This window comes from Astatotilapia calliptera, chromosome 6 (genome assembly GCF_964374335.1).
Source record: "Astatotilapia calliptera chromosome 6, fAstCal68.1, whole genome shotgun sequence".
Lineage (NCBI taxonomy): Eukaryota > Metazoa > Chordata > Actinopteri > Cichliformes > Cichlidae > Astatotilapia > Astatotilapia calliptera.
Window position 1 is genome coordinate 1,319,122 of NC_137427.1, and position 14,310 is coordinate 1,333,431.

General features: G+C 46.8%; 1 protein-coding gene and 1 long non-coding RNA gene across 4 annotated transcripts in view; one reads left to right on the top strand and one right to left on the bottom strand.

Annotated features, from left to right (window-relative positions):
• glra3 (glycine receptor, alpha 3) overlaps window positions 1-14,310 on the top strand; it is a 52,318-nt gene that overhangs the window by 25,640 nt on the left and 12,368 nt on the right. For all 3 annotated transcript variants that reach the window (XM_080302285.1, XM_080302283.1, XM_080302284.1), the window contains exons 4-6: window positions 5,800-6,023; window positions 6,888-6,970; window positions 11,193-11,330. In XM_080302285.1, coding sequence (XP_080158411.1) covers window positions 5,800-6,023; window positions 6,888-6,970; window positions 11,193-11,330 — 445 coding nt within the window. The remainder of the gene's footprint in view (window positions 1-5,799; window positions 6,024-6,887; window positions 6,971-11,192; window positions 11,331-14,310) is intronic.
• Window positions 1,750-4,904, bottom strand: LOC145429186 (uncharacterized). Its single transcript, XR_013909406.1, has 2 exons — window positions 2,575-4,904; window positions 1,750-1,998 (listed from the first exon to the last, which is right to left on the bottom strand). It is a non-coding gene; the product is annotated as an uncharacterized LOC145429186 (long non-coding RNA).

A 14,310-nucleotide genomic window follows, 5' to 3' on the forward strand; every position in this document is an offset into this window, starting at 1 on the left:
TCTTAATAAGCACTCTTATATTCATGAAAACATCTATTTTGGAGTTATGAAATTATAAACACACCTTTAATAAATAAAAATATGTGGTACTATTTGCTAAAAATGCCCGGGTCAGCACCAGTTTAACTTCAGCTGATGTGTCTTCAAGTCCTGGACAAAAAGTCAAAGCTCACATTCTTTTAGCAGCTTTAGTTCATTTTTATGGTTTAAACGATTTTAAATGCAGGAATTTATAAAAAGTACCTTTCAGAGAAACATCAGTTTAATGGCAACGAGTCAGTTTTTGTAACATCTTTTCTTTGTTTAACACACTTTTCCCCCAAAACAGTTTTAGCATCACATCAGACAGAGGATCAGAGCTCCAGAGTGATTTTTTTAACACACAGTACCACACATACTGTACGTGCGCACACACACGCACACACTCACACACACACACACGCACGCACACACACACACACACACACAGGGCTTAGAGCCAGGTTGGCTCACTCGGCTCCACGCTATCTCTGATAAACAGATTTACTTTTGTTAAACAGTTTTTTATTTGTTCACTCAGTCTCTCCATCCTCTTTAATCCACAGTGTGTGTGTGTGTGTGTGTGTGCGCGTGCGTGCGTGCGTGTGTGTGTGTGCGTGTGTGTGTGCGTGTCTGCACAGAGAGACATGATGATGGTTGTCCTCACTGGAACCTTTTTCAGTTAAACCCTGTGTGAGAAGGTTTTTGTGCACCTGTGCGTCGGTTTACAGCCGACCCCTTAATGTGCTTGAATGCTTCAGTTTTGGTCGCTTGGGTGCAGTAAACACCCACAGCTTATCTTAAGCATGCGTTTCCAGTGGGTGTGCTGGCTGCAGAGGTGGACGGGTGGACGTAGCTTCTGTTACCTGTTGGTTGGGTGAAGATTTCACTCAGAGCAGCTCCCTGCTGTCGCAGACAGATGACTGTGTGGACAAAGGGAGCACATGTGCTTTGTCCTTTTAAATATGCCCAGGATTATTGGTTTTAAAATGTTTGAATTATTAGCCGATCGCACCACATTTCTTAAATATCTGAAGCAAGGACTGTGGACGGAGCTCTGGGACCAGAGGTGGTGCTGGAGCAGCAGCGCTAAAGGCAGGAACACCTAAAGAAATGCTTTGAATGTCCTTCAAGAAGCCTGAAGAACTTTTCCTGGAGATACTCAGAGTTCAGTCTGTGCTGAAGGATAAAGGTGTTCACACCAAACGCTCACTTTACAGCTCGTTAGACTTAGACACACACTGCTTTTGCCTGATTTGCTGCATTTCCATGTATGTTTGCACATTTCAGTCTCAGAGAAACCAAAGCAGTGAGCTTAAACACGCGATGAGAACGACGTCCTCTGGGAATTTTCCTGTGATTCGTGACAACAGCCGACACATTTACAGCGGACTAACACTACTACACAGCAAATCCAGCATGTCCAAATTAACACTGTTGGATTTGATTTCAACACTATTAAAGTGTCTATATGGGTCCACACCAGAGAGTGTTAATTTAACTCTTTTTGGAGAGTTGGTACGTTAACTCTGATTTAGTGTTAAACACCAAATCTGTCTGGAGTTGATAATTTAACACTTGGTGTTAAGAGTTTATATATTAACTCTCAAAGAGTATTTTAGTTTAACTACGTAAGAGTTATCTTCTAATTCATTCTAAAAAGCAGGAATTTTACTGTTCTGACCTTCTAGAAATTTCTTTTGGAAATAAACATTTACTAAAAAGATGCAATGGTTTTTGAAAAACATTTATTCTGAACTGTGCACCACAATTTCAAAACATTTTCTGAAAGATGTAACAGTGTACATGTTCTCACTTTCATTAGAATTTTGTTTATCAAAAGGTCTGACATGGTAAATGCAAATAACAGCATTCTCATCACTTATTTCTTCAATACAATATGCATGTCCTTCATTCATCCCTCTGTGGAACTGCAACGCACTTCTGCTCTCCCCCATATTCCATCTTCACAAGCATATCCTGTGCGGAGATTGAATAAAAATTAGTTGACACTAATTAATGGCACAAATAATCCGGTAATCAATTGCAGCACAGCAAAAAAAAGGAATCCTCTTTGAGCCATTACTTGTGTAAAGTATTTTCCCAAAAGACAAGGACACAGGCAACAGGTAATACTGAACTAAATGTAAAACCTCAACCTTTTTCATTTTTACCTAAACCGTGTGCACAAAACTCTGGAGGGATCTATGCTAACGTAGAATCCAGTCAGGACGTCAGCTACTGCTGTTTGCTCTCTTTTTTATGGGCGATCGTTTTCAGGCTTCAAGCAGCACCATTATACCAACATTTCACATTCTACACATTGTTTTAGGTGTATTTGACCAAAAGTTTGACTGAAAATTCACATGCAAGCTTTTTTTCAAGGCTGTGGTATTTGCCCGCAAACAATACCTTTCAGCTAGCTAAAACAGAATATTATGCTATCAGCGAGCAACATGGCTAATGCCTTTCACACAGCTTTGTCTCAACTCCAAAGAGCCACAGAAGTAAAAGCTCATGATAATAATTGAAATAATCTTTGAAAAAATGACTTACCAAGCATGGCAAACAACTCGAATATGTAGAGCAAAATGTTCTGAAACGGCTTCACTTCAGCTTCGATTGGAGCCGTGCTGGGGGCGGAGTCTGTGAATGTACTCTGTTGGTGTCATAGCCCCTGTAGGAGTTCAGAGTTAAGAGGTCAGGAGTTAATGTTTCCATTGTAACACCTCCAGATTTGACAGAGAAACACTCATTTTTAACACTCGATTTTAACTACTATCATTTTACACCTCAGAGTTACATTAAAAGAATGTGACTCTGCTTAGAGTAAAATTAACTCTACCTTTGCAAGAAGACTATTAACACCAAAACATTTAACACTTTTGAATTTGCTGTGTACTGCTCATTATTTGATCCGTTTTGAAGCATTTAAAAAAATGCAAACTCAAACTAATGTGTTGCATTTGTTTACCCTCCCCTCTCCTTCATTAGACTGCAGCAAATACTTAAAGCATGGGGCGAGTGTGTACCGGGAAGGATTTTGAAACAGGACTATGAAAGAAAGGTTCTGTGTTTCACGCATGGTGCAAATACTGCGTGAAAGCTAAAATAATTGATAGCTGAACAGATGCAGGACTCTCTGGCTGCCAGCAGAGATCAGGAGTGTGAGAGCGTGCAGGATCGCCCCGGGTCAGCCACTGCATCGCTGCACAGTGAATAGTATTTCCTGAGTCCTGCGTCAGTGAGCGCTGAGACACCAATGAATCTGCAACATGACTCCCTGGGAGCCGTGATCATGACGTTCGCTCTCCTACGACTGCAAATGTGATGCAGCGGTGCAGAATAAGTCACCTGTGAAATGTAATATCCGCACAGCTCTGCCCTCGCTCCACTTTTATCCACCTTCTTACTCTGCTGTCCTACAGTGGGGGTCTGATCTGGGTTTCACTTAGGTGCACCTTGCCCTCCTGTTGTATGTCGGTAGGCTACACAACGATCTGAAATGTCTAAGCTGAAGCTGTGGCAGGGCTGTTGTGGGTTTGGGCCCTGCGACACGTCTGAGGAGAAGTCGCAGCTCGTGAAATAAAAGCAGCGCGTTCAGAAGCATCGACGCTGCTTGAGTTAGTTTCATCAGCCACATGTGCGCTCGCTGCACAGCGACTCCAGCTCCGCCCGAGCTCTGCTGAAGTGGAAGAGCAGTGATGTCACTTCCACTCAGTGAGCACGGCGAGCGGTGATGCTCACTGCCTTTTACAGTGCATTCTGGGAATTTTCTATGGAGCTGTCGTGCATTGGAGTGATAGTGTCATCGGGGCACTCGCTTCACCATCGAGGGACCAAACAGTCGTGTTTCCTGCAGATGGCTGTGCTGCTCTTATCCTCGTGGAGCGTTAAACCTTCCAAAAAAATCCTCCAACAGACAAATGGAGCTGGTTCCTTCACTAAACTGCGTCCTTAGGAAAAGAGGAAGGATCCTGCTGAGTCATGCAAACTCCCCTGTGGGGTCTCCAGCTGTTATCCCAGCAGATCAGCTGATCTGAGTGCTCAGCTGAACAACTTGATCTGATGTCGTCGTGTTGGTGTTGTTCCTGGATCATCATCACTGATGTTGGTCCAGGTTAAAGTGACCAATCACACTGTAGTGATGCCATAGTTCTGGGACATGGAAACACAGTCACACCCTAACCACCCTCTTTGTTAGATTTTCTTTCCTGAGTGGACATCTGCAGGTGATTGGTCAGATCCAATGTTGGTGCATAAACAACACTGACACAAGGATATCAGATTGACCAAACTGCTTTAGCCTCTCCAAAGCTGCTGCACACCTCCCTGCAAGCCACTTTGCAACCCACGTCCACCCCAGCTCCTTCTTTTATATTGCCTGATGCAGTCGTTGTTGGTGTTGATACCCAACCCAAGAAATATGGTTGTTGATAATGAATTAGTTATCTTATATATTTTTAATGCTTCCATGGGATCCCTGCTGTGATCAGATGTCTCTGGAAGATTAACGATGTCACATAAGAGTTTGTGAGTCACAGAGTAAAGGATGTGATGGTTTGACTTGATGAATTTGCCCATTCTTTTCACCGTTCCTTCAAAGACCATTTTTCATTTACTTTTACTTCTTTCATCTCTAGGTAGGCTGGCTGGAGCCCAGTCGAGTGTGGCGCCATCTGTTTAAAGGTGCACTTTAGCTGTAGACATGGAAATAAAACAGGGCCTAAAATTGAGCCTTGTGGGATTCCTTACAGGAACTTGATTTACATCCATCTGTACAAACACACTGAACCAAGCTGTGGCCCCTGTAGTCACTCCAACTATCATCTCTGAGTCTTCACAGCAGCAAACAGGGCAACGCTACTTCCTGTCCAAAGCATTAAAAATATAACTTGTTGCTGCTGCTGTTTTTGCGCTTCGACTGAGCTGTAAGAAAGGAGTCGCCTCGAGGACCCTTCAAGGCTGAAGCAGTCACATTGCTGCACGCTCATGCCTGCGTATACTGATGGGAGTAACGAGGCGTCAGCCGCCTATAAGGTGTGCCTGTGCATGAACACGTGTTCACTGACATGTTTGCATCACGCTATCCTCCAGCACAGCTGATGCACAGGTCTATAATTGATTACAGGCCTCTGTCTCATCTGTGTACACCTCAAGCCTTTCAGTCAGGATAAAAATATGACGGGTTCAGTGATTGAGTATACGAATCAGGTTCCAGGACTTCTGTGAAACGACACGTAGCCCAATTTATATCCGCCCTGTGAGAACATGTTCAGGGAACTTGTCCTGTTCAGACAACACGAGCATGCATATCTGTGTGTCAGGGGAAATGCAACAATATGCAGGGCCTCCTTTGTCATGCTTTTCATTCCCTAACACGTCAGTGTGTGAAAGGTCTGCGCTGCAGGCCAGTTTAGACTCTATAGACTCACTCGCTGTTGGATTTGAGTCTCTCGCTGAAAAAAGATTCCATCAGCTGCCTTCAGAGCATCAGAGCTTTGATGGGGCTTCGTGGACGTGGACTAACGTCTTCCCTGTTATCTTTGACCTGATAACAAGCTGGATGTTCGCCTCCTCATCAGTCTGGAGAACGCGGTATCCTTGATTTCCAGTCAGTCAGGCCACAGGATGGTTTCCACGTGGTCACGAGGGACAACTGTATAGTTTCTCCTCCTGTTCTCGTGTAAATGATCTCTGTGGTTATTTATTTTTACGTTTCTGACAGTCGCATGTGCTTCTCTATGTGTGACTTAGTCGTGTTATGTTGTGTGTCTGCAGGACTACCGAGTGAACATCTTCCTCCGTCAGCAGTGGAACGATCCCAGGCTGGCGTATTCCGAATACCCCGATGACTCTCTGGACCTGGATCCCTCTATGTTAGACTCCATATGGAAACCGGATCTGTTCTTCGCCAACGAGAAGGGAGCCCACTTCCACGAAGTCACCACAGACAACAAACTGCTCAGGATATTCAAGAACGGCAATGTTTTGTACTCTATAAGGTGAGCAGCAGCACGGTTAAGAAAAACCTTCGTGACACATGGAGTCATGTCACTCTGACTTCTGTTTATTTCCTGTAATTTGAAGGTACAAGCTCCTTTATGCGTGAAACCAAGGATCCGTGTGCAGTGTACATACATGCATGCATGCTTTCATAGCCAGAGGCACGTAGCGAACTCTGAGATACCGAGGAAGACGCATCTGCAGAATGAATATATGCACGTCTGCAGTCGTGTCTATTTAATCAGGTCACTGATATAAAAATGTTTAGAATATCTTCCTGTTGTTGGGTTTAAGTCCATCGCCTCAGACTTCATGGTGCTAAATGTAAGTCTTTGATATGTGAAAGTAAAGTGCTTTACAGGTTAGTTAATGAACAGGTCCAAACTTTGGAGCAGTTTTAGGCTGATCTTCAGAAATGTTCTGATTTGAGCTCGCTGCTGCCTCGCCACATGTCCTCTGGCCTCACACTGTTTTCTCACTGCTAGCTCGTCGCGTTTAAACACTGGACCGCATTTATTCATTTGACTAATCTGACTTGCAAATGTTATAATATGAGCTCCGATTAAACATTTATTCTTCATTTTTGGGTTTAGTGGAACTTTTTATGTCCATCGTGAGTCAAAGAGAGAAGGTCTTCATGTGCCTGCTTTAGGATTTAAACATTAGATGCTGACAGTGGTTCTGTAAGTTTGTCAGAGTGGGATCTCGTTTCTGAATATTTTGATGTATAAAGTCTGATATTATCGGGTATCCTCTTGGTTCCAACAGTGCAGGTGGCACATTGATATAAACTGACATGTTACGATGTCTGTGACTTTGAACCCACGGTCTCGGTCTTCAGTGTCTCCTCTCTTTCTTTTCAGGCTAACGTTAACTCTGTCGTGTCCCATGGATCTAAAAAACTTCCCGATGGATGTTCAGACGTGCATCATGCAGCTGGAGAGCTGTAAGTACTGCATGACTGTACACACTCGCAGCACTTTCTGTATGAACGATGTACAGTGTGTCTTTAACCCTTTAAACCCTAACCTGTCGCCGGTGACGGAAAGGGTTTCAAGCAGGCGTGGGTAACTCCAGGCCTCGAGGGCCGGTGTCCTGCAGGTTTTAGATCTCACCCTGGGTCTTCACACCTGAATCACATGATTAGTTCATTACCAGGCCTCTGGAGAACTTCAAGACATGTTGAGGAGGTCATTTAGCCGTTTAAATCAGCTGTGTTGGATCACGGACACATCTAAAACCTGCAGGACACCGGCCCTCGAGGCCTGGAGTTGGACACCGGCCCTCAAGGCCTGGAGTTGGACACCCCTGGGTTAAAGGGTTAAGAAACACCTTTCATTCAGGCTGTGAGCCATTGAGCTCCGTTCTTAATTACAAAGAAGCTCTTTTCAGCTCCAGATTTTTGGTTTGGCAGCGTTTTTACATCTGATGCGATTAGTGTCACTACCTGGAATCAAACCGGTGACTTGAGCTTGCCGGGTAAATGTGCTAACCACTACACCACCAACAATTAGAAGGGCAGTTAAATATCCACCGTCAATGCAAAACTGCAGGAGATGCAATGTTATGGTCAAGGTGCAGAGAAGGATGCATCATCGAGGAGCTGCGACTCGGTCACATGTGAACATTTAAAATTTATGGTCACAACACGACAGGGCGGCTGGTGATGGGGCGGGGTCTTTGACTCCAAGTCAAGCTCGTTGTTGCAGCTGTGCCCCGCGACTCCTTCAGGCACACCTGGGAAAACAGAGTCCTCGTCTTCACATCAGCAGCCAAACTGCAGCTGACAAGCCGTGTCGTTCTGCCACACGTGTGTTCATACGTACGCGGAGATGCTTCTTCTTCACCTGCCTGCATCTCTCTCTCTATCCCAGCATCCTCCTGTGTCACACCAACCCTCACACGTCCACAGAACAAACTCTGAACTCGCCTGCGACACATTTTGAAGGTTTCCTCGGTGGGAGATGAATCCCTACACGAATACAGGAAAACACTAACAGATCGCTTTCTTGGTGCCAGAATGCAGCTGACATTTAAAGAGCCTGTTTGCTCCATGGATGAACAAGTTCCCCCTGCCATGTGGACTACTGCACCCCTCCCTCTTTACCATCTGGAGGACCATCTTTGAACTGACAGTAAGCCAGATGGTTCCTCATCCTCAGTCCAGAGGACACAGCGTCCGTGATGGGATGGGTTTCTACTTGGTCACAGTCCACCTTAAATGGACCATGAGCCAAAATGCAGCTGACATTTAAAGAGCCATTTGGGGAGCTGTTAGCAGGGTCTGCTCTCCTGTCGGCCGTCGCCTTGATTCTGAAGCAGACGTGTGCTGCGGCTGGATCAGCTAAACTTTCTGACCAGCTGATGGGAGATGCTTCAGAGGCTGCGGCTCTGGGCCGCTGTGAATTTGCAGAGATAGACAGGAGCTAATTACAGCGGCAGTCATTCCCAGCGAGGCTCAGAATGAGATTAAAACTCTGATCCGTGTAGATAATGTTTAAATCCCCCCCCCTCACAGACAGATAAAAGCAGCCCGAGTGTGGATTAAGACTTCTGTCATGGAGAGGGAAGTTCCTCGGGTTAAAGCTGTGTGCTTAAACATACAGCAGCCCCCCGCCCGCCGCCGCCGCCTGTCGTGTTTCTGCTCCGCGTGAACATGTATATTCCATATCCCAGCGATACGTCTCCTCCGATCCGTCTCCGCACCCACAGAGGCTCGGTGCGTGACTCTGAATATGTAGCACGCTGCTTCTGTTCAGACGTGTGCTGCCTGCACACGCAGGAAGTCCGTGCTGCAAACAATACCATGATTTCAGAATCTGTTGATGTCGTGCGGATGATGCTCCAGAAAGCTGGATGAAGAAGAGATTCATTCATCCATCCTGAAGTATATTTAGTCTCCCTCCATGGGAACATATTTTAGCAGCATATCTTTTTAAGGAAGCAGTCGTGTTTAATGATGTTGATACAGTTATGATGACGAATCCATCGTCTGCCCAATCAGAGGCCTGGCCTCAGGGACACAGCCCTCGAAGAGCTTATTCATCTTCACTGGTAGTTCCAGTCCTCTCTGACCCACATACACACACATAGAAACACACACACACTGAGACGTAAGCACACGCACACACAGACACGCACAGATTATTTGCATTGCTGCTCCCTGATGTCAGACGAACCATAAGGACGCATCAGGACATACTGGCATGCAGAGGAAATGAGTCGTGACGTGGTCCGTGTTCGAGGACAGAAAGTCCTCGGTCCAGGTTTATGTCTCGTTCCGTGAAACATAATTGGAGGCTGTGGTTGCAGCCTGACCCTGTTCAGGTCGCGTCCGGGACCAGCCGAGCTTGTAAGTGCAGCGAGTCGACAGTCACGGCCGCCGCTGCCACCGGAGGCCGTCGTAAGATTTAAAAGCATCCCGAGCCGAGCACAGATGCTCGTGTGGAAGGCTGCAGGCCTCCTCTGTTTTTCTCTTTTTTAACATGCAAACACTTTTCACGCACTTTCAGCCGAAGCTTAAGAAGCAGGATGAACTCATTCTTTCTGTGCATGGCTGCAGGCTTGCACCAGCACATACCAGCTGCTTCCTGCGCTCGCCGAAGAGCCCCGCAGCGCTCCGACCGCACGCATTCATACGTGGCTTCCGCTCTCCCTCTGCCTTCACCCGGACACAGAAGAAGAGGGGCCACTGAAAGCTGGATATAAGACGCATGTGTGAAAACAAGAATAATATCACGGCATCTGTTTGCATTAACATCAAGCCTCCTGCATCATCCAGCCATCTCTGGCCCGTCCTCGGGCACGTTGCAGTGCCTCTCTGATGTGTGTGGTGATATCTGTGCTGGTGGTGCGTTTGGCCGTGAGCTCTATCTAAAAACATCCAGTGTCCTGTGTGCTGAGGACGGGACGCACCAATGAGATGCACGAGTCCTAAAGATGGGAAAACTAAGGAAGCTAAACAGAGCCGGAAATCAGGGCTGACACAAGAACAGGCTGCAGCGATCTGCAAACGTCGTCCTCGAACATCAGTCTGAGAGCGTCTGCGAGCTGCGGAGAGCAGCTGCTGGACTTTCACAGCTCAGCAGTCCTCGCTCTGCTTCCTCCTTTTTTTGGTATCCAGATGTGCCAGCTGTGAGTCCCACAGGCACGCCCCCTAAACATCAGAGCTGCAGGCGTTGACCTGAGCGCTGATAATGAGCTGGATGCTCTCCTCTTCAGTCCGAGGATGCGGCGTCCATGTTTGGATGAGTCTGACCTCAGATCAGTTTTAAAGGAGCTTTGGTCCAGAGGAGATGGCGCCGGTCACATCTGGCTTCTTCTCTGCGCACAGAGATTCCTCCACATGATGACGATGAGATGTTCACAGTGAGGAGCATCGTTCTGAAAACCAGTTTGTGGATGCAGTTTCTGAGAACTTCTGGCCCTCTGAGACGCTCTTTTTATACCCGATCATGTGACTGACCTGCTGACAGCCTGATTAGCAGCTCAGTGTTCCTCCAGCTTTTTCTTTCTCGTCCGAACTACTTTTCCAGCTTCTTGTTGCAGCCCTGCAGATCTTTTAGAGACGTGTTGCTGCCCCCAAACTCAAAATGAGCTCATAGTTTTTTCACTTTAAACATTTGATGTTTTTTTTATGTTGGGTTGTGAAAAAATCTGAGATTTACGAATCATCATGCTCGTGTAAATGAGGCATGTTGTACAGAGCAAGAACCAGGCCAGTTACCATGTGAGGCACAGGTGAGCCGACACAGGTGAAAACACAGCAGACGGTCACAAAGGGGGAAAAATCAGAACAAGACACGAGAGAAAAGTACCCTTCAAAATAAAACAGGAAATAACCAAAAACACAGTGATGCTGAAACACAGAGACCGAGGACCACCGAGGAAACGATGCCGACACAGAGATGCACATTTAAAAACAATAAAAACATTAAAAACACTGAAGCTGCATAAATGGAGACCCTGGGTGTGTTCAGCATCTGTCGTAGTGCGGGCCCCACGAGGAAGGAAAACGTGCCTGCTGCCCTGAAACACCGACAGTCTGCAGACACAAGAGTGCGAACACAAGTCGACACAATCTGAAGAAAAGATGGTCAAACTACACACAGACTTGTGCTCTGTGGCCTTTTTTAAATCTTTTGTCTCTCATAATTTCTGTGTTTCAGTCGGCTACACCATGAACGACCTGATCTTTGAGTGGCAGGAGAACGGACCTGTTCAAGTGGCCGACGGCCTCACGCTCCCACAGTTCATCCTCAAAGATGAATCAGACCTCCGATACTGCACCAAGCACTACAACACAGGTAACACACACACACTGCCGTAAGCATCAGGATGCAGGTAAGATGCACACACAATGAAACGGTTGCCACGTTTCATCCGTCACGTTTGTGCTCCAAGGATCGAGTCGAAAAACAAAGTGAGGGAGAAACAAACCGACTGACAAAGCAGGTCCTGACCAGACATGGATGTAGTGTGTGTGTGTGTGTGTGTGTGCGTGTGTGTGTGTGTGTGTGTGTGTGTGTGTGCGTGCGCGTGTGTGCGTGCGTGTGTGTGCGTGTGTGTGTGTGTGTGTGTGTGTGCGTGTGTGTGTGTGTGTGTGTGTGTGTGTGTGCGTGTGTGCATGTGCGCGCGCGTGTGTGCGTGCGTGTGTGTGTGTGTGTACACATATGTTTGTAGGGACCAAAATTTGGAAGTTTACTATACGAGTTCAATTCAATTCAGCTTTATTTACACAGCGCCAAATCACAACAACAGTCACCTCTAGGAGCTTTATACTGTAAGGTCGACCCTACAATAACACATACAGAGAAAAACCCAACAATCATATGACCCCCTATGAGCAATCACTTTGGCGACAGTGGGAAGGAAAAACTCCCTTTTAACAGGAAGAAACCTCCGGCAGAACCAGGCTCAGGGAGGGGCGGGGCCATCTGCTGTGATTGGTTGGGGTGAGAGAAGGAAGACAGGATAAAGACATGCTGTGGAAGAGAGACAGAGGTTAATAACAGATATGATTCAATGCAGAGAGGTCTGTTAACACATAGTGAGTGAGAAAGGTGACTGGAAGGAAAAACTCAATGCATCATGGGAATCCCCGGCAGCCTACGTCTATTGCAGCATAACTAAGGGAGGATTCAGGGTCACCTGGTCCAGCCCTAACTATATGCTTTAGCAAAATGAAGACCATCACTGGATTCAGGCCAACCAACAGCAGGGGAGCTGAGGGAGGTGAGAATAGAGCCGACGAGTTGAATCTGTTTTTCAATAGATTCGACACCACAGTGTCTGCTCCCACCCCCACAACCTCACCTGCAGTCAGCCTGGAACCCAGAGCCACACCACTGTGCCAGCCTCTCTTCACATGTTGCCTCCTGTGAGATTCCTGACACCCCTCCCCCACCCATCACCTTCACTCAATACCAGGTTGAGATGCAAATGAGGAGACTTCACTCAGGCAAGTCTGCTGGACCAGACGGAGTGAGTCCCCTTGTCCTCAAGGCCTGTGCCCCCCAGCTGTGTGGAGTCTTTCATAAACTGTTTATGCTGAGTCTGAGTCTGCAGAGGGTCCCGGTGATGTGGAAGACATCATGCCTCGTCCCTGTACCAAAGACGCCACGTCCCAGTGGCCCCCAGGATTACAGGCCCGTGGCACTGACCTCCCACATCATGAAGACCCTGGAAAGGCTCATCCTGGACCAGCTGCGACCCATAGTAAGACCACAGCTGGATCCCCTTCAGTTCGCTTATCAGCCTCGTCTCGGAACAGAGGACGCCATCATCTACCTGCTCAATCGTGTCTACACCCATCTGGACCAGCCGGCGAGCACTGTGAGGGTCATGTTTTTTGACTTTTCCAGTGCTTTCAACACCATCAGGCCGACCCTCCTGGGTGATAAGTTAGCAGCGATGCAGGTGGATGCTTCTCTGGTGTCCTGGATTGTTGATTACCTGACAGGAAGACCACAATATGTACGTCTCCCACAGTGTGTGTCTGACAAGGTGATCAGCAACACAGGGGCACCACAGGGGACTGTCCTCTCCCCCTTCCTCTTCACCCTCTACACCACAGACTTCAGCCACTGCACAGAGACCTGCCATCTTCAGAAGTTCTCTGATGACTCTGCGGTGGTTGGATGCATCAGCAGGGATGATGAGACAGAGTACCGGGCTGTGGTCGACTCCTTTGTCACGTGGTGTGAGCAGAATCATCTGCAGCTCAACGTGGCAAAGACCAAGGAACTGATCGTGGACTTCAGGAAGACCAGGAAACACTTGACCCCTGTTTCAATCCAGGGGGTCAGTGTTGACATTGTGGAGGACTATAAATACCTTGGAGTACACATTGACAATAAACTGGACTGGGCTAAAAACACCACAGCACTTTACAGGAAGGGCCAGAGTCGTCTCTATTTTTTGAGGCGACTGAGGTCCTTCAGCATCTGCCAGAAAATGCTGAGGATTTTCTATGAGTCTGTTGTGGCCAGTGCGATCCTCTATGCTGTTGCATGCTGGGGGAGCAGGCTGAGGGTCGCAGATGCCAACAGACTTAATAAACTGATCCGTAAGGCCAGCAATGTTGTGGGGATGGAGCTGGACTCCCTCAAGGTGGTGTCGGAGAGGCGGATGCTGTCCAAGATAAAGACAATGTTGGATAACACCTCCCACCCACTCCATGACATGTTGGTCAGTCACAGGAGCTCGTTCAGTGAGAGACTGAGATTACCCATGATGCACCACTGAACGACACAGGACATCATTCCTGCCTGTGGCCATCTCCCTGTACAACGCATCCACTTAACACACTGTTTGCTGCTACAGCTACACATGTTTCTTTTCCAAATATTTATTTATAAGTGACTTATGTATGTATGTATGTATATATATGTATATATTGTACTATTCTTATTTAGCGTATTGTCTGTCTTGTCTTAATGTTGGTTTAAAATGGAGCACTGTAACAAAAAATAATTTCCCCCAGGGATCAATAAAGTATTCTGATTCTGATTGATTCTGATTCTGATTCTGAAAAAGGAAAGTTTGAAGCCTAATCTTGAAAGTAGAGATAGTGTCTGTCTCCTGAATCCAAATTGGAAGCTGGTTCCACAGAAGAGGGGCCTGAAAACTGAAGGCTCTGCCTCCCATTCTACTTTAAATACTCTAGGAACAACAAGTAGGCCTGCAGAGCGAGAGCGAAGTGCAGGCTAATCGAGTAAATCGATTTGTTGATCAATTATTAAGTCATGTACTAACAGAGACTTGGAGGAGAGAGACCTAATATTT